The sequence below is a fragment of the Diceros bicornis genome, chromosome 2, assembly GCF_020826845.1.
Source record: "Diceros bicornis minor isolate mBicDic1 chromosome 2, mDicBic1.mat.cur, whole genome shotgun sequence".
Lineage (NCBI taxonomy): Eukaryota > Metazoa > Chordata > Mammalia > Perissodactyla > Rhinocerotidae > Diceros > Diceros bicornis.
The window spans coordinates 12,349,083-12,367,179 of NC_080741.1; the positions used below are offsets into that span (position 1 = coordinate 12,349,083).

Here is an 18,097-nt window from a genome sequence, read left to right on the forward strand (position 1 = left end):
TATTCTTCAAAAATTTATTAATAGAAATAGATGTATTCAAATGCAACACTGGACAGAAAGAGAAAAGGCTGGAATGCCAATGACGCTGGAGGATCTCACTTGCACTTTACATTTCTTCACACAGAACTAGCACCATTTTAGTTCCAAAATCACAGATTTAATTACAAAGATTATTTAACTATCTAGTAACAAAGTTCTTCCAAAAACTTATTTAAAAATCAATTAGAGTTTACCATTTGAAACTGATGAAAATGGTTTAAACATTGATCCAGTTCTACAGCTTGTCAAAGGGAATGAACCATAATTAGTTTTATTGGAAGAAAGTGCCTGAATCCAGCTTCTGGGTCCCTTCTAACCATCAAGCAGGTGCAGTAAAGTGAATATTACATAGGAATAGGAGCACATCTAAAACTGGCCTTAGAAAATATTTTCCCAGACTATAAAAATACTAAATGGGATACAAAAACTTCGGCATATGCAGCAAAGAGACTACAGCAGACAAATATTTAAAACATACTTAAAACTATCTTATACCACATCATCATGAACATCAAGTATTATTCTAATAATTTTTCTACGATTCAATGTCTATTTCCCCTCAAGTTTCGTTATAGTGTCAGATACAGACCAAATTCTGTGTTTCTAGCAGTTCCTGGAGGCACCACAGAATAATTCTTGGAATTCAACTGGTTCTCAAAGTGCTAAAAGTGCAGTTGGAGTAGAGCCTGTTTTTTAGATCAGGGGTCAGCAAACTACAGCCCATGGGCCAAACCTAGCCCACCGCCGCCTGTTTTGTGCAGCCTGTGAACACAGCCACACTCATTCGTTTATGTATTGTCTGTGGTTGCTTTTACGTTACAAGGCCAAGTTGAATACTTGTGACAGAGACTTTATGTGGTCTACAAAGTCTAAAATATTTACCCTTGGGCCCTTTACAGAAAGTTTGCCAACCCCTGTTTTATATAAATAACTTGGAAATTTTTCATTGAACAAGGACAAGGTAAGACTGTCCCAGATTAAGAAAATTTTGGCTGAGGTTTGCTGGTTCCATCATACAGTACCATGGCAGATCAAAAGAATACATATTTCGATTGGCAACTCTGGGTATTGAAATATTCTGGCATTGTAAGCAAAGTCTGGCTATGACAAAATACCTTTCTTTCTCTGTGAACTGGCCATTGTTTACCAAGTAACTCACGTACCCAATTACAACAACGTCCTTACTGTTCAACTCAAACCATCTATGTGGCTCCCAAGCACGATTTCTAGCCTTTAAAAATAGATAATCTTGTACCCTTTGCAACGGACAGTTCGAAAAGCGGACCTTTCCCATCCCTCTGTATTGGCACAGATTCTATAAGCACTGCACTGAGTACCTTTTAGAATCCTTCCCTGTGGCATGCATCATAATAATTAGTACTACCACCCAGGGACACAAACATGTCCCTTTTGACAAAGTGGACTAAGTTTTCGAGGGGGCACATGGGCTTGAGAGAACGCTTATGGTGGTCCTGGCAAAAAGAGGTGTGGAATGTGACATCAACACCATTGTAAAGAATCCGGACGGAATGCTCACTGGGCTTTTCCATGTCTTGCCAGAGCTCAAAGATCAACCTGGCTGCAAACCTTGGGAATCTGGCTTCCATAAGGCCCAAGGCACTGAGAACTGGGGACAGAGTGACATCGTGAGCAGAGTAGAGGGTAAAGATCTCTTCCTTCCTGCCTGCTGCAGCCCGCTGCATCCGGCTGATGGTTTGATTCAGGATGGGGTGGGCGCCCAAGAGTGCATACCCCAGATACAGTTTCTTCTCCCGCCTCTCTCTCTCATCCTCTATTTGATGCGTCTTGATCACCTTGAAGTGCTCCATGTCAATACAGCCATTTCTGGTGCAAGGGAAGCTGACATTGTGGCAGAAGTGGCAGAGCATGGAGTCAATGGGGTTGGCAGCCCGGAGCTGCTTGGTGGGGACATCCACAATCTTGGCCATCTCCCCGTAGGTCCTCTCCAGCTGGCTGTTTTTCAAACGTAAGAGGTACTGCCGACGCTGCTCCTTTTCCAGATACTGGTTTCTCACTGGGCAATAGCAGTTTCCAGAGCAGAACAGAGCACTGGGCTGGTGCCTGAAATAAATCTTCTTCCAGTCAAAATCTGGGAGAAAGCCATAAAGCAGGGCCAGCCCACTTTGTAGCGTCCGGCTTTTCCCCGTGGTCTCTAAGTACAGCTGCTCTGCAGACCAGTCATTCGGCAGGAGTCTGTGCTTCTTGAGATAGATGTCCCTCAGCAGCTGGCCGTTCTGCAAATGCTGCACGACTCCTGAAACAGAGGGACACACGCTTTCCTTACCGCCAGCTTAGCAAAAGGAATGGCAAAGGGAAATTGAGTCAGTGTCCAACTCAGGAATGCATTAGATCAGCGTAAGAGAAAATAATCGGGCCTGTGCCCCACCGTGTGGAAGCCGCTTGTGAAGGGAGCCCCTCGGGGTTATCCATGAAGGGATGAGCAGAGTGGGGCCCTGTCCTCTGGACCCACGGCCTTTCTGGGGGGCATAGGACCATCTGCCTCGATCCCTCCCTCTTGACTAGTCCCCTCCCTGGGGGAGGCGATATGACTGGCAGGGCTCAGAGGGTAGGAACTGCTGGTGGATGTCTAGGCTGTAACTGGCACTCCTCAGTGAGCGGGGAGAGCTCACAGAGGTCAGTCAGGGAAAGTCAGTCAGTCAGCCAGCGCTGGCTGCTTCGTCCCCTCACTGCTGGAAGCTCCCTCCTTCACCCCACCCTCCCTACTCTCCCAGCCAAAGGCTCTCTGCTTCTCCTTCTAGGTGCATTCTGCCTAATCCTGCCGGGCCTTTACCAACTCATCAACAAGGAGAGACTCTCTGTATGGACACGGAATGTTCTCCCAGATACCCAGATAGAATATTGGATAAAATCAAGTACAGAACAGTATGTATATTATTATTATATTATATATTATTATATTAAATAAAAATGAGGGAAAATAAGAACATGTATTTGCAATTGCATGTGTTGAGCATAAAGAAAATCTGGACGGATACACAAGAAACTACTATCAATGGTACCTGGGGATGCTGGGGGCACAGAAATAGGGTGGATGGAACACGGGTAGGAGGAAGAATTTTAAGTTTACCTTTTAGTTGTTTTACTTTTGAACTACTACAATACAGTAACAAATTATCTTGAAAATAAAAATAAAAAAGCTTTATCTTCAAGCAGGAGGAGGCAATCCAAGATAAAAGCCAGTTCGCCCTCCACCAATAGGATGTAAGGGGATGGAATTTCAGTCACAGATATGAATTCTCTGAGTGTAAACCACATGCCAGCCCTTTGACCAGTTAATGTCATTTATTCAGATGCCCAAATGGTTTGAAAAGCTCCACCACAGAGAGGAGACAACTTAAGGCTGAAATGCATGAGACAGAGGGAACTGTGTTGGCCCAGGAAGGGGAACAGCTCAGAAAAAACCCATGAAGGATGTGTAGGTCCTACTCTGAATGAAGAGTATTGAGAGCAGAATTCCTGCGAGATGTGGGCTGGGACAGTCTTAGCATTTCCAAAAGAATTTGCTCCAAGAGGCAAACCATGAGTGACGAACATTAAGAATCTGTGTCTGGCCCCAATTCACCCCTGGGCCTACCTTATATTCTGAGAGCACATGTATTAAAGTTGGAGTGCTTACTGTGTGCCAGACCTTTCTCGTTTAAGCCCACAAAAACCCAATAAAGAAGGCATATTATTATTATTATTTCCATTTTCCTTCTTTTACAGATGAGGAAACTGGGGCCCTGAGCCCTTCACAGTTCAGAAGTGGCAGAGCCAGAACTCAAGCCCCTGTCTGGCCCCAACTTTGTGCTCTTAGTCCCTGCTCACAGCCCCTCCTCCCTACATTTTCATGCAGAAATACTAAGTTCTAGCATTCACGGCTTCTTTTACTCTCCAGACACAGCCACATCTTCCCGACTTTGTTCATGCTCTTCCCCTTCTCCGTTCCTCATCCAGCACCTGGCTCCAATACTGCTCTGTAGAGTCTTCCTTCTTCCTCCCCCAGGTCGAATGAACGATTCCTTCCTGTTCCCATAGGCCGCTGGACCTCTAGGACATTAGCTGTGTTCACTGAGCCTTGCACCTGCTCGCCCTGTGCCGGGCACTTTACATGTGCTCTCCAACTGAACTCACCACCAGCCCTGCTGGAAACATCATTAGCCCCGTTTTACAGGTCTGTCTACCCCAAAGCCTGTGTTGACCCTGTAAGACCGTGCAGCTTGCACAGTCCAGTTAGTGTCTCCGTGCGCGCTGTCCCACTGCAGCTGCAGCTGCTTTAGGACAGGCATGGGAGCATCTTATTCATCCAGCCACCCCTTCCCCGACACTCAGCAGCTGCCAAAGCATCTTGAACGGGGGAGGCACTAATGATCCATCTTATCTTATATAGTGCCTGTGGGGTGCCAAAAGTGTGCCAGTTATAAATGATTATCATAACAGCTATGCATTTGTAATGAAATTTAAAATAAAAGATCCAAGTGACCATTAAGAGAGAATAAGGGAACAGGAGCAAATAGTACTGCAAAGATGACTTCTCCAGTAATACTAATTTAGAAAAATGATGATGATAATCGATCAACTGAGAAGAAAGGTCAGAATGAATGATTGTCTCTAAGTGTGTTAGGCCACCTCCCCGACCTCTTCTCAGGGAACAGCCCCTGGACCCAGAGGCTGGGCCCCCACTGCCCAGTGCACAGTCACCCTGACCCTCAGGACCCATCACACTCTCACACTCAAAAATTTGGCCGAGCAAGTTCATCTCTGGTGTGGCTAGGACTGTCACTCTGTTGACAAACACACAGCCAAATCATAGAGGTGGGGACAGGCAGCTTGCTTATTCCTGGTCCAGTCTCTTGCCCTTAGAGTCTGTGAGTCACCCTGAATCCTTATAATAATAAATGTCCCTTTTTTGCTTGAGTTGGTTTCTGTTACTTGCAACCAGAGTGTCTCACCAGTGGTTCTCAGCAAGCATGGTTCTGCCCTCAGGAGGGTTTGGGGGTTGGATTGTCACAATAATGTGGGGAGGAATGTTCCTGACACCTAGTTGGGGCAGGGGGCTTGACAGTCTCCAGGAACTGCTCTCTGTCTCACATGACTTCTGAATGTACCACAAGACATTCCCACACGTGAAAAACTCGTCTAAATACTTTAGCCTAGAACCTGTTCTTGTGTGTCTATAAACAGAAAACCATTTTTGCACAACATTAACATCCACTGAATTTTCCAGAAATGCAATATAAATTAAGGGACATCTGTATTTTGTTTTGATCAGAACTTGTCAAAAAACATCATGTCCCGACATGATATTAGAGTCACCAATACAATATCCCTCAGTTCGTCTGCATTTGTCAGTCACCAATCCACACTTAAGTGTAAGCAATTGGTCACTTCCTTCTGTTTTCTGGGGTAGGTGTGCTCTGCATTTATACTGAGATACACAGAAATATATAATAAATTAGCATGCTATAATAATATAGCATATTAAAATATAATATTATACATATTATAACATAATAAATAGCATCCTTTTGTTTCTCCTTTATATTACAGTTAGGGTGCCCAATATAACAGTTTTTTTTTTTAAATTACAGATACGGAAAGGTTATATTATATTTGAATTTCATTTCAGGATAGTTAAGCAAGCACCACAAAATACGTGCTAATAAGAGGGATGCTGGATCTGGTAGGACAAGAACTCCTGTTTTAAACTAATGTGGAGTTTGTGCATGTGGAACTAATTATCAAAAGCTTCTGACAAAACTCCTTATTCAAGGCTAGTCCTGCAGAGCCTTCAGCTTGCCCCACTCTGTCACTCACTATCATTCACCCCAATAATAATGGCTTTTAAAACATGGCGAAACCCAACAGGGCAACTCTAGGACAGAGACCTTCCTTCCATCAAAGCTGAAGTCCTTAGATGCTGGTGGAACAAGAAAGCAGAACATGGGCAATCGATCCTCCCAATTCTTCCAAAAAGGCTGATGAGGTCCCGAGAGGAAGAAGTAGGATGCTGGAACCTTCCCACCACCAGTTCCTTCTCTTCCTAACAAAAGTGACCCCACAGTTAACTCACCCACCTACCCTGACAGTGACCTGGCTGCACAATGGTATGAACAGGGCTGCAGACGGAAAGATGGGCTTCTGTGAGGGGCACGCTCAGCCACACTACCCCATGCTCAGTGGGGATCTGCCACATGTTTTTCTCCCTGAGACCCTATCAGGTGTTTCGTTTGAAGTATCTACGAACATGGGATTGGTGACATGAAGTAGGACCCGCCCATAGTGGAATAATATGTAGCCATCAGAAATGATGTTGTTGATGACTATTTATTGATAGGGAAAGATTGTCACGATATATCGTTAAGTGAAAGAGTGGGTTACAAAATAGTGTGTTTAGTAAGATACCACTGTGCACGTGCGCATGTGTGCGTGCATGCATTAACACAGGAAGAAAGATTCCTGATTTCTTTGGTGGGGTTACGCGGGCTTTAAATTTTTCTTCCTTTTGCTTGTCTTTCCTAATTTTTCCTCCATGAACATATATCGCTTTTGTAATAAGAAAAAAGGTTATTTTTAATTTTTAGAAATCGGATGTTTAATAGATACCCTGCTGGGCTCAGATCCACTTGCGGGGCTGGTCCGTATTCACCCCTGTGAGCCCACAGCGAGCGCCCTGCCCAGGAGTCTCCACTCCAGATGTGTGCCAGATGGAGGAGCGGGCGGGAGGTAAGTCAGTGAAGGACAGCCACACGTACCTGTCTGCGTGAGCTCACCCATCTCGCACAGCGGGTGGTTGGGGTAAAGAGGCAGGGAGTGTAGGGGGCTCTCGAAAGAAGCTCCAGGTCCTTTTGACATGTGACTAACGAAAGCTTCCAGTTTAGGGTGATACGGTTTCCTAAAGAGACAACACAGAGAACTAGTGGTCAGTGTGCTCCAAAACAGGCCAAGCGGTTTCAACTTCAGCAAGCAAAACCCCAAGTGTGCCGTGCCCCTCCTCACCCACAATAATAGGTACTGGCTCAATCACTTTTAAATTTCAATTTCATGATGACTCAGCCACTGAACACCTACACATCAAATCCTGGCTCCGTAAGGCCAGCCTGAGCCCCGAACCCCTGCTGAAGTGCCCATCACTCTTGGTACTGTGGAAGTCAGCTCTGCCCTCCACCACCCGGTCCCCAACCTGCGCCCCTCCTGTCTCCCTCTCCAGGCCTCTGACCGCCACCAAGCTAGGCTGGGAGTCCTCCTCCATTTCTCCCTCCCCTGCCCCTACACATGCCACCTGCCTCCAGTCCTGCAGACGTGTCCTCCTGGGGCTTCTCCACCCCTCTCCCCTGCAGCCCTGCAGCTACTGCCTGGCTTATGGCTCAGGCAGCTTCTGTCTGGATGACATGGGCTCCCCCCAGGTCCACCTGCAGTCCAATCCAGCCTTCTCCACAGCCAGAGAGACCGACTTAAAAGGCAACCTCAACTCGTCACTGCTATTCCACATTGCCACTTTCTGGAAGTAGCCATGCACATCCTGTCAGTCTGTTCTGGCCCCACCTCATTCTGAGGCTCAGGGCCCCTGGCCCTCTCTACTCTAAGGCTGTGCTCTGGCCACACGCAGCCAACCGCCTTTTGTTCCCCCAACGCCCGGTTCTTTCACGCTTCCAACTCTCCACATGCTGTCCCTTCCTCCTAGAAAACCTACCCCAACCTTCACCTGGGCAACCCCTAATCCTTAACTTATCTGACCGCTGGAAAATATCTTTTGAAGAAAATTAACTGATTAAATTAACCAAGGTCTCTACAGCTCTCTACATTTCACTATGCATTTTGCACATACAGTATCTCATTTCATGTGGGGTGGTAATGAATAGCTAAAAAAGTTTGTTTATGAGATCTGACATTATATTTCTGCTATGAAGTACATGTGGTAAGTCAAAATTTAATTTATCTTTCTAGTCACTAATATACAATTTCCCTGAATAATGAAATGACCTATGAATATATACACATTTTCTCTGAATAATGAAATGGCCTATGAAAGTATATACATTTTCCAGCGGAACAGAAGTGGACAGATAGAGTAGTTCCCAATTAAACTAAATCAGCATGAAAAGAAGGAAAGATAGATTGTGCTGATGGCAGACCCTTGCTGTCTGAAAGCCCAATTAACTGTGGCAATGCTTTTAAAATGGCTGCTGAAATGGGTTTATTATCTTTTAAAAACATAAAGCTAAAAAAATAAATCCATCTTTTAAAAAATATGTTTTAAAATTAGAGACTGCTAATCCGGATACACAGTATAGTATAATAAGTCACCCTGGATTGCCTCAGGGTGATTTTTATGTTCTTCCATAAAAACAGAGGGTATGTTATTTTTCTTGAGGCTAAAACACATAAATATTTGCAAACTGGGAAATAAAATTTCCAGACTGATAATGACGTTGCCAATATGAATCCACATAAACAAAGGCTGTCCATCAACAGGAGTCAAATGTTCTGCTCCAGGCCATTATTTCAAGTTGGTGATTTTTAAAGATCTGAGAAAGCTTTGCTGCCAACTTTAGAAATGAAATTTCACAACTGAAAGTGTTTGCAGAGACGTCCTGGGTTTTCAGGGCATCTGACTGCTTAGTGATGTGTTAATACCTAACTGTGTTCATGAAAACTTGTTTTTGGTATAGAAAGATAAAGATTCATAGAAGAAAAACTTCACTTACAGAAGAGATAATAAATGGCTGGATCTTTTTCACAGGAAGAGAACCAAGTACCCCAAGTCCTCGGTGTGTCCTGGATCTGAATGACCAGGTCCTGCCTGCCTGGTCCAATACTCCATCCCTGGAACCGAGAGGGTACCCAGCACATGGTAGATACCCCCAAAACACACGTGAATGAATTCAACTGGGAAGTGCCCCATCCTTACACGCCTCAGGAAAAGTCCAAGCGTCCCATAATCTGCAGCAATGAAGATGGCAAGTCCCCAAAGTGTTTATTAAAAAATCAGATTTTGATGGAAATATTAAAAATAAAGGCCTTCGTGGGTGAGACTACTAATTGTGACAAAGACCCTTTTTTGACCAGACTTTAGTTTGGCTCCTCTGAACCCTCTTCCTTTGGACTTTCATGTCCTTTGGACTTCTTCTTTGCAATGCCCAGTTTTAGCAAAATTTCTGCTAAGTTGGTTTTGCCAGAATCTCCCACTCTTGATATCTGATCAGCCTCGATATCTGATCAAATTCCTCACCCCCAGGTGGTGTCTGATCAACCAGGCCTGACTTCAGCAAGAATCCTGTCAAGTCAGTTTAGCCAGAATCCCCCCTCACCCCTGGTGTCTCCTCTGAGTAATTTTCCATCCACTAGCCCCCACCCTGCTCCTTGGCTATAACAAGTTCCCACTTGTCCATGCTGTATTTGGAATCAAGCCCAGTTCTATACTGAAGTCTCTTTTCCCCTACTGCATTAGTTCCTGAATAAAATCTGTTTTTACTGCTTTAACTACTCTCTGGCTCTGGTTTTTCTTTAACAGTTGTACACTAATGTCTGTTCTCTTCTTGGGAACTAGATTAGATCCCATTTCTGAGGTCCTAGTGGTTAGGCAGAGCCACATGACCAAGTATTTGCGAATGGAATGGAAGGATGTATGCCACTTCCAGGTTTAGGCTTTTAGACCATGGGGCGTGCCTCCTTCACACTCTCTTCCTTCCCGCTGGCCACCATCCAGGCATGGCAGCAACGCAGGGTCAATCATGGAGACATCTCTAGGGTGTGGTGGGAGCAACAACCTGGAAGGAACCTGGGCCCTCAAGGACCAGGTGAAGCCAAGTCATAAGACCTGGAACTCTCATCTCAGAGCTTCACACAAGGAAGAGACAGACTTCTTTGTTATTTAAGGCAATGTATTCTTGAGTCTCTTTGTCACAAAAGCCCAGGCTTACCCCAACTAACATAGAAATGATTATATCTGTGAGGACAGATTTTTCTTCAGGAAAAATTCATGTTATTGTAGCCTCATTGGAAATCTGCTTTCCCATTGAAATTGAAAGAATCAAAAGTGCTATTATCTTAAGTCTTCAAGCCATTCACTTCAGAGTTCTTATTTACATTTTTATATGCATCATTCATACCTATTTATGCCACGAAACCTGAGACAGAACCCCAAGGCTAATCTACACCCCCATGAGAAATTTACTGTGCTTTAGCTATAATCTGAGCAATTACTGAGTTCTGCACAGAACATTAAGACAAGCAGAGAAGAGGTATAAGACCAGTGGCACTGTTATCAGAATTCAGAAAAGCTTTCATGGCTGGACACTGGAATGAGTTCATACCAAAGATTTTTACAATTTGTGTTAAAGAATTTATTATTTTATATTATTAATAAAATGAAATTCTAAAAAGATAAACTCAGTATACTCCTCTCAGTCTTTAGCTTTCTGGGCCTTTTGCCTTACTTGACGTTATTAACTGCCCCTCCCGCCGCCTCCCTGTTTGCAGCGTCACCATCTCCTCCTGGGACCGTGCTTTCTCTCTGTGCGGTTACAGGCTGGTGTTTCCCAGCATTTCCCTCACTCTGCGGGCTCTGTCTGTGACCCCATTCAGGCCCACAGCTTCCCCTGCCATCTGCATGCTGAACTCTCAAAGCAGCCTCTACCTCCCAGCAAGACAATGCTCCTGTGCCCGCAACTACATGGCACACACCACCTTCTAGAAATTATCACTTGGATGTCTGATGATAGCTCAAACTTAGCACGGAGACCTGTCCTCATAACCTCCCTCCCTTCCTCCCCTCTACTCCGGGGAGGGGCACCACCCCCGGCCAGACGCCCATTCAGAAATCCGGCACTGTCCCCTCTTTCTCTCGTACTCCCACCCAAACTGTCACCTAGGCTTATCGATCCCACCTTGTAACTTTCTCTCAGACAACCTGCTGCCGTCTCTGCTGCCACTCCCTGAGTTCCACCCTCCATCATTTATTCATTCAACAAATATTTATCGTGTTCCTCCCACATGCCAGGCACTGTCCTAGGCACTTGGGATACAGCATCATTGAACCAAAACAAATGAACACCACTGCCCTCAGGAGCTTATACTCTAGCCTGGGGAAACAGACAACAACATACAACGAACATATACGTGTGTGTGTGTCTGTGTGTGTGCGTAAGGTAACAGAAAGTAAGAGATGCTAGGAAATGTTGATGCGTTTATCAAAAAGAGCAGGTAAGGAGGACCTGGGAGACCTGGACGGAAGGAGAAGTCCACTGTAATTTTAACTGGAGTGTTCTGAGCAGTCTCACTGAGATGGTGACATTTGAGCAAAGACTTGTAGGAGGTGAGAGAACTGGCCATAAAGCTACGCGGGGAACAGCCACCTGGAAAGAGGACACAGTCAGTGCAAAAGCCCTGACACGGCAGTGGCCTGTGTGCGGGAAGGAGAGCAAGGAGAATGTGGCTGAAGCAGTGAGTGAGGGCGAGAAGGGCAGCTGGTGAGGTCCCACGGGTCAGGGGTGAGCACAGGAGGCCTTGCAGGTTGCTCTAAGGACTTGGGCTCTGACTCCGTGTGCAGTCTTTCTTCTGGATCGCTATCCCCATAATAATGTAAACACCACCACCAGCCTCCAATCCATCCTCCACATCATGGCGGCCAGAGATCTTCATAATTTTGTCCCTTCACTCCCCAGTTCCTCGCTGCCTTCGTGCTTGGAGTCCACACTCCTAGCTGGGCATTCAAAGCATCAGGTGACCTAGTCCCTACCCATCTCTCCGCTCCATGCTCAAGCCTGTGGATTGAGCTGTCCACCTCCCCACACCTCTGCACAGGTAGGTCTCACTGCCCCCAGTATGGTTTATCATCAGCTGCCACCTGACTTGTTCCTGCACACCCTGTAGGTCCCTTTCTCCCAGCGGCCTTCCCTCATCTACCACCCCACTTGCCCTCCCCGCCCCAGACTGAGACAGGCTGCCCCCTTCTGGCTCATGCCCCCAAATGCAGTACCCAAACTACTTCCACGTCTACTTCCTGCTCTTCTTCCACTTGTTCCTCTAACGCTGCTGCTGCTGCCGCCACCAGTGCTGGCTACCAGTCACTGAGGGCTTCACCACGCTCCAGGCACCAGGTCTGTCCCTCCAGGGTGAGGCGGCCCCTGAAGGCAGGAACAGCCTTCCTTCTGTAAATCCTTAGAAGCCCACTCTCTCCCCCTCACTCCTCCAGCCCAACCACATACTGGTGTTATTGTTACTCATACGTGCCCAGCTCTTCCGGCCTCAGGCTCTTTGCACTTGCTGTTCCCTCCGCCTGAAACACTCTTCCCCCAGAGCTTCACAGGGCTGGCTCCTTCACTTCATTGAGGTGCCTGCTCATATGCCACCTCCTGGTACATGAGCCAGGCGCATGTGACAGAACCTGGCACATGATAGGTGTTTAAAAATAAAATTTATTGAATAAATGCTGATTGAAGTGAATATTCTTTTCTTCCTTGAATGTAGAAAATAGTATCTGATTTATATTCATGAATGCAAAAAAGCATTTACTAAACACGGCATATCAATGGGTAATAACCTTACTGCTAGCTAAACATAGTCCTATGAGGGTTACAATAGCATCTTTGTCATGAGGCACGTGGCAGTCACGAAGAGGCAGCTTCCACCACAAAGACTTTGAAAGCCATGGAACGTGTCATCGTGAAGGTAGACACTGGGGCAACCGACCCGTACATACATCCGGCTTCTGCTGATTCAGCTCGCACACCCCTACCTGCGGGCCCAGAGGCTCCAGTTCACTGGACTAGAGCAATGGGCACGCTCCAGGACTCACCGCCTTTTAGGAGGCCATAAAAATGAATAGTTCCTGAACCTGAACTAGCAGCTGGGAAGGCAGCAGGCACTGTTGGTGACCGGATCCCACAGTCCCAGGGGATTCAGAGGCCCCAGGTGGATCCCCTTGGCTGGGAGTCCTGCTCACTCTTACTCGAAGTGCATGTTTATAATCAGAAGGCAACTTTTCTTGCTTTTGAAGATGGAATTCGTTAAATGACATTAATTAAACATGCATATTCCACCCGCTTTCTACAAAGAATTTTAAGTAGCTCCTAAAAATACAGAATGTTCAGTAAGATAAAACTAGGCCAAGGGATCAAGGCCTGGGGAAACGAGAGCAGAGGCAGCCAGGGCGGCCGGTCCCCAGGGACTGTGCCTCTCAGGTAGGAGCTCCAGAAACGGGCCTGTCAGTGGATCCTGCCACCACTGTGACAGAAAGAAGGGCCCTGGGACCTGGCCTGGCCTAGTGACCATGACCACTCAGAGAGGACAGAGGCTGCGCCCCCGAAGACCTCCAGGCTGCTGCGGCAAATGACACGTCACCACTTACCAAGCTCTCAGCGTGGACCAGGCTCAGTGCTTTACTCCACCACCTTAGACTTCACAAGGATGTTACAAGGGAGATACATACTATCCCCACATTCCAGAACAGAGTACTGAGACTCAGAGGTGAAGTGATTTGCCCTACATCACACAGGGTACAAAGGCCTCAGAGGATCCCACGGCTGAGGCTCCAATTTACTACGAGGCACATGATAGGAATACACGATAGGCAACCATGACTTGTGATCTCACTGAGGTCCTGAATTCATTCTGCAACCAACCTAGTCCAACAACTACTTTATGCCAGGCTCTGGCTGGGCACTAGTGATTCAGAAAGGAGGAAGACCCAGTGCCCTTGAGGAGCAGTGGTGCAGGGAGGGCAGAGACAGTGATGCTGGGAGGACAAGCTGCAAAGTACCAAGGTGTACAGAGGTGGCCCTGCATGCTGCCAGGTGGTTCTGCCCAATGGGCCCCTTCTCTGAGAACAGCCAGGGTGGCCCCCAGAGGCCTCGCGGTGCCCAGGGACTTTCCTGCAACAGCTGACTGGTCTGGGGGCAGAACCCTGGTCTGAGCTGAGTCAGTCAAATTCACCTTAGAGAATGTGAAGCCAGCTAGAGAAAGGGGAGCAGAAGCTGTGAGCTGCCAGGGCTGAGGCATGGTCCTGTCCACAAAGACCTGGAGGCTGCCCTGGGCCTGGCCAATTCAAGAGGCCTAGCTGCCCATCTGTGCCCAGGCTGTTCAAAGGGCAGATGTCCAAGCCAGTGTGCAATGACAGGACTGTGCCAGTTGTTAACACACTGAAACTCTGCTGCACCTGAGGGAGCAAAGCCACTTCCCCGGGCTGCCCTCCCTGCACCCGACCCTGTGCCCTCCTGCCACCTGGGTGCTCCAGCCCATCCCCATGATCCAGAAACTAAAGGGTTAAATTCCCAGCACAGCAAGTGGCCTCCACCCTTGCCCTAGGCCTAAGGCCAGTCCAAAGGCCATTAACTATTTTGTTCTGCCACCTTTCCCATACATCCCCCTTTTGTTTGAGTGGGGCAGCGGCAGTGCTACAAGCGGGAGAACTCATCCTAACACACCAGGAGAGGTTCCCAGAGGAGGCAGCATCCCAGGGGGCCTTGGAGCAGCTGTAGGAGTGGGCCAAGCAGGGATGGGGGCCAAGCAAGCCAGACGGCAGGTACAAAGGCCTGAAGGGGTGCAAGGCTGGCAAGAAGGGGGTATGGCAGGGGCAGAGGGTCCCAGCAGGGAGGCTGGCACAGAAGGCTAGAGACTGGGGGAAGAAAGCCAGTGTCTGCACGGCACTCTGACAAGGGGTGGACTCGGCCCGGGGAGTTGTCCAACCCACGAGACACTAGGACCCACATCCGTGCTTGCTAAACATGGAAAAGAGCCACAAACACCCAGGCCACGAGCTTCGGGACCTCCAGCAGGAAATGAAAAAGTGTATGAAGGCCTATAGTCACATAGCATTTCATGATGTTTACATGAAATGGTTCGCTTAATCTTCCCCACAAGACTGGACAATGAGAAGGCTGAGATGCAAAGAGTTAACCTGAAACTCTGGGGCTCACACTGCAGTCCACTTTGAAAGAACAGCCCCGGCTGCAGGGAGGCAATCTGTGGTTCCCGCAGGCTGGCCCTGCCCAGGGCGGGCTGGCACCCAGAAGCATTCCATCTCAGTAACGTCTTCCCTCTGTCCCCTCTCCTCATTCAGTGAACTCTGCTCGGGAGGCTATGTGCCCACAGACACATCTGCTGAGGCCTGGCCCATCATCTTATTGCTAACTGTGCCTCTAATTTTAGAGCCATTCCATTTCCATATGCACAATTTCCACTCTCTTTTCAATTATTTTTCATCCTAAGGGCTCTCAACCAAGAGCAGGCTGTCTCTACTCCCGTGAAAAATTAAAAGGTCGAAGTAATATCTCACGTTTATGTGGCTTTGCAACTGATAGTGCATATTCCCCTCTGTCATCTCACTTATGCCTCACCCCAACCCTGTGTGGTCAGCATCGTCATCCCCATTTTAGAAATAGAAGGCTGAGGCTCAGAGAGACTAAGGGACTTACCTGCTGCCCTGACTGGAACTGCCAAGCCAGGGTCTGAGGACTCCTAACCCAGTGCTCACTGCCTTGTGTCCTAGCTGTTTCTCAAAGTGAACGACAGCAGAGTGGGAGAGTGAGCCTCAGATGGGCCTGGGCTCAAATCTTAGTTTATCTGCTGTGTGGCCTTACACACGTGTCCTCACCTCTCTGGGCCTCTGTCTTCTCAACTGTGAAATTAACGGCATTAACATGCAAGATTGTTCTGAAGATCAGACTCCTGGCAAACAGTACTCACTCAGCCAGTGCAGTTCACTCCCCCATCCACTGACTCTCCAGTCAGCATCTTGATCTGGACAGAGATACAGATTCTTGAAAATGACTTTTAGAAGAAGTGCAATTTACCTGTTAGCCACCAGAGTGCAGTCAATTTCTGGTCGCTTCGTTTTGGGAATGACATACAGCGGGTACCTGTCCCCATGTCGAATGAACACATGCACCGAGACCAGCTTAAAATGATGCGGAGCATGACCTGTGAGAGAGAAGCACACCGTCTGGTCATCACTCGGCAAGTGTCAACCCTTCTCACTGCGCAGAAGTGGGGAGGGCTGACCACGGTGGATGGCTGCCGTGCTGGGTGGGGGGCCCTTGAACAGCCTCACAAGGCAGCGCAGTGGTCCATGAGAGGCTCTGGGGGCTGGAGCTTAGTGAAGTGGGAGCAAGACTATTCATGTGGCCTCACTCCCATCCACAGAATAGGGGAGGCCCACAGAAATGCTGGAAACAGTGACTTCCGCTTCCGAGCTCTCAGGAAACAAGGCAGAGACAAACAGATAAATATTCAGCATCATTCTCTCTCATCACTCTCTTTCAAAAAAGCAATACTCAACGCAGAAATTCTATTTTCCCACACCGTCACTGCAAGACGCCAGCAGGGCATCCTGTGGACGTACTAAGTCCCGAGAGAGCTGGCCCGGAAAAGGGGATGGCTGGGGTGATGCCCTAGGGCCTGCCAGGGCCACCTGTCCATCTTGCTGATGTCTCACTAAAAATCATGATAACGGCAAACACTGGTGGAGGGCTTCTCACGAGCCGCGTGCTGCTCCCCGCAGGCACTTAATCCCCCGAGCCCAGGGAGTAGGTGATGCTAGTCACTTCCATTTCACAGTGAGGAGCTGGCTCGGGAACTCACCCAAGGGCACGGCCTAGTGGCAACCGCAGGGCTGGAGCCCTGGCCGCCCAGCTCCTCACCACTGTGCGGTGCTGCTTGAAGAACCAAGCCCCAGAGCGGGGTGCGTCTGGGTACCAAGTCAGGCAACGCAGCCAGGCCTACCTTCCATGCTGCGCTCGGCCACGCTAGGAATGTTGCAGTACAGACGAGCTTCGTAGATGGGGTCTGTCACCGGGGGCTCCGTCACCGGGTCGGGCAGGATTCTCTTTCGACTCCTGCTGCTCACTCCATTCTTAGCTGTTGACACCGGGATCAGGTGGACTGCCAGGAAAGCAGAGCAGGTCACGACACATGTAGCCATGGGGAACCAGCTGGAGGGGCCCAGTGTGCAGCTGGGTCTCCACTTTGACTAGCTACTCTCTCCCTCAGAATCAGGGTGGACTTGAGTGTAGCAAGAAGTCAGCTTCCCATTCAAGAACTGTTTCCTGAGCCCCACCGGGCCCCGTCTCTTTCTCGACACCATCGCCCTCTCCTCACCAACAATTATCATGCAACACCGGGCAGGGCACCCCAGAGAAAGGGGCCTCGCTCACCGTGGGAAAGAATGTACACACCAACACCATGCAACCTGATCACCTCGTTCCTAAAACCCTCCGAATTCTAGTAAATACTAAGGAAGAAAACCACCACCTACTGAGCACCTACCAAGTGTGAGATATGGTGTCTGACATGTCTCATTTGATATCATCTGCTTCACACTTTGTGGCCCCCGGAGCCCAACCACAGGCATGACTCATTAATCCTCATGAGGCCACTTTACAGAGAAGAAAGCCACGGACCCACAGTGAGGCTGAGGCAGCTGCCCAAGGGGTAGGTGGTGGATGGAACCCCATCTCCAGCTCACCCCTCTGCCTCCAGGCAGCTTCTCCCCAACAGTCTCCAGGATGTCACATGTGGGCCCTGCAGTCTGCTATGTCTGTCCATCTGGACCCCCTCTTTCTGTTGGTGAACCACTCATTCCCCTCCCCATGTGGTTCTGATTGAACCACCGTCAATCACAACGTCCCTGTCCCCTGGCTGGGGGTGGACAAATGACTGGAGAGAGGAGCTGTACAGACACTAGAATTCTGTATGCTGATCTCTAAGAATGGAAACTTGGGGCTGCCCCAGCCATCTGTCCCTCCATGGTCACCCTCTGTCTGCAGTGGAAGAGAAAGATGCTAAGTAGAGACAAGCCAGACCAACAAATGAAGAGAGTTAATCAGAGAAAGAGAGAAAGAAAGACCTGAGGACATCTGTCTTTTGAGGCCCTGGGTCCAGCTGTGGCTGAAGCCAGAACCTCCCTTAGGTGTCCCAGTTATGTAAATTGAGAAAGTCCTTTTCTTGCGTAAGCTAGTTTCAGTTGGATTTCAGTTACTTTCAACCAAATGAGTCCTGGTTAATACACTTTATCAATTATTTATAAGCAGATGTAAGT

At 48.1% G+C, this 18,097-nt stretch overlaps 1 protein-coding gene across 3 annotated transcripts in view; it reads right to left on the reverse strand.

Moving 5' to 3' along the window:
• Nucleotides 1-278: 278 nt before the first annotated feature.
• Nucleotides 279-18,097, reverse strand: part of PXYLP1 (2-phosphoxylose phosphatase 1) — a 66,515-nt gene continuing 48,696 nt past the window's right edge. For all 3 annotated transcript variants that reach the window (XM_058551954.1, XM_058551949.1, XM_058551944.1), the window contains 4 exons: nt 16,783-16,941; nt 15,855-15,981; nt 6,816-6,955; nt 279-2,314 (listed from right to left, as the gene is read on the reverse strand). In XM_058551954.1, the coding sequence (XP_058407937.1) occupies nt 1,380-2,314; nt 6,816-6,955; nt 15,855-15,981; nt 16,783-16,941 (1,361 nt within the window). In that variant the 3' untranslated portion in view covers nt 279-1,379. The remainder of the gene's footprint in view (nt 2,315-6,815; nt 6,956-15,854; nt 15,982-16,782; nt 16,942-18,097) is intronic.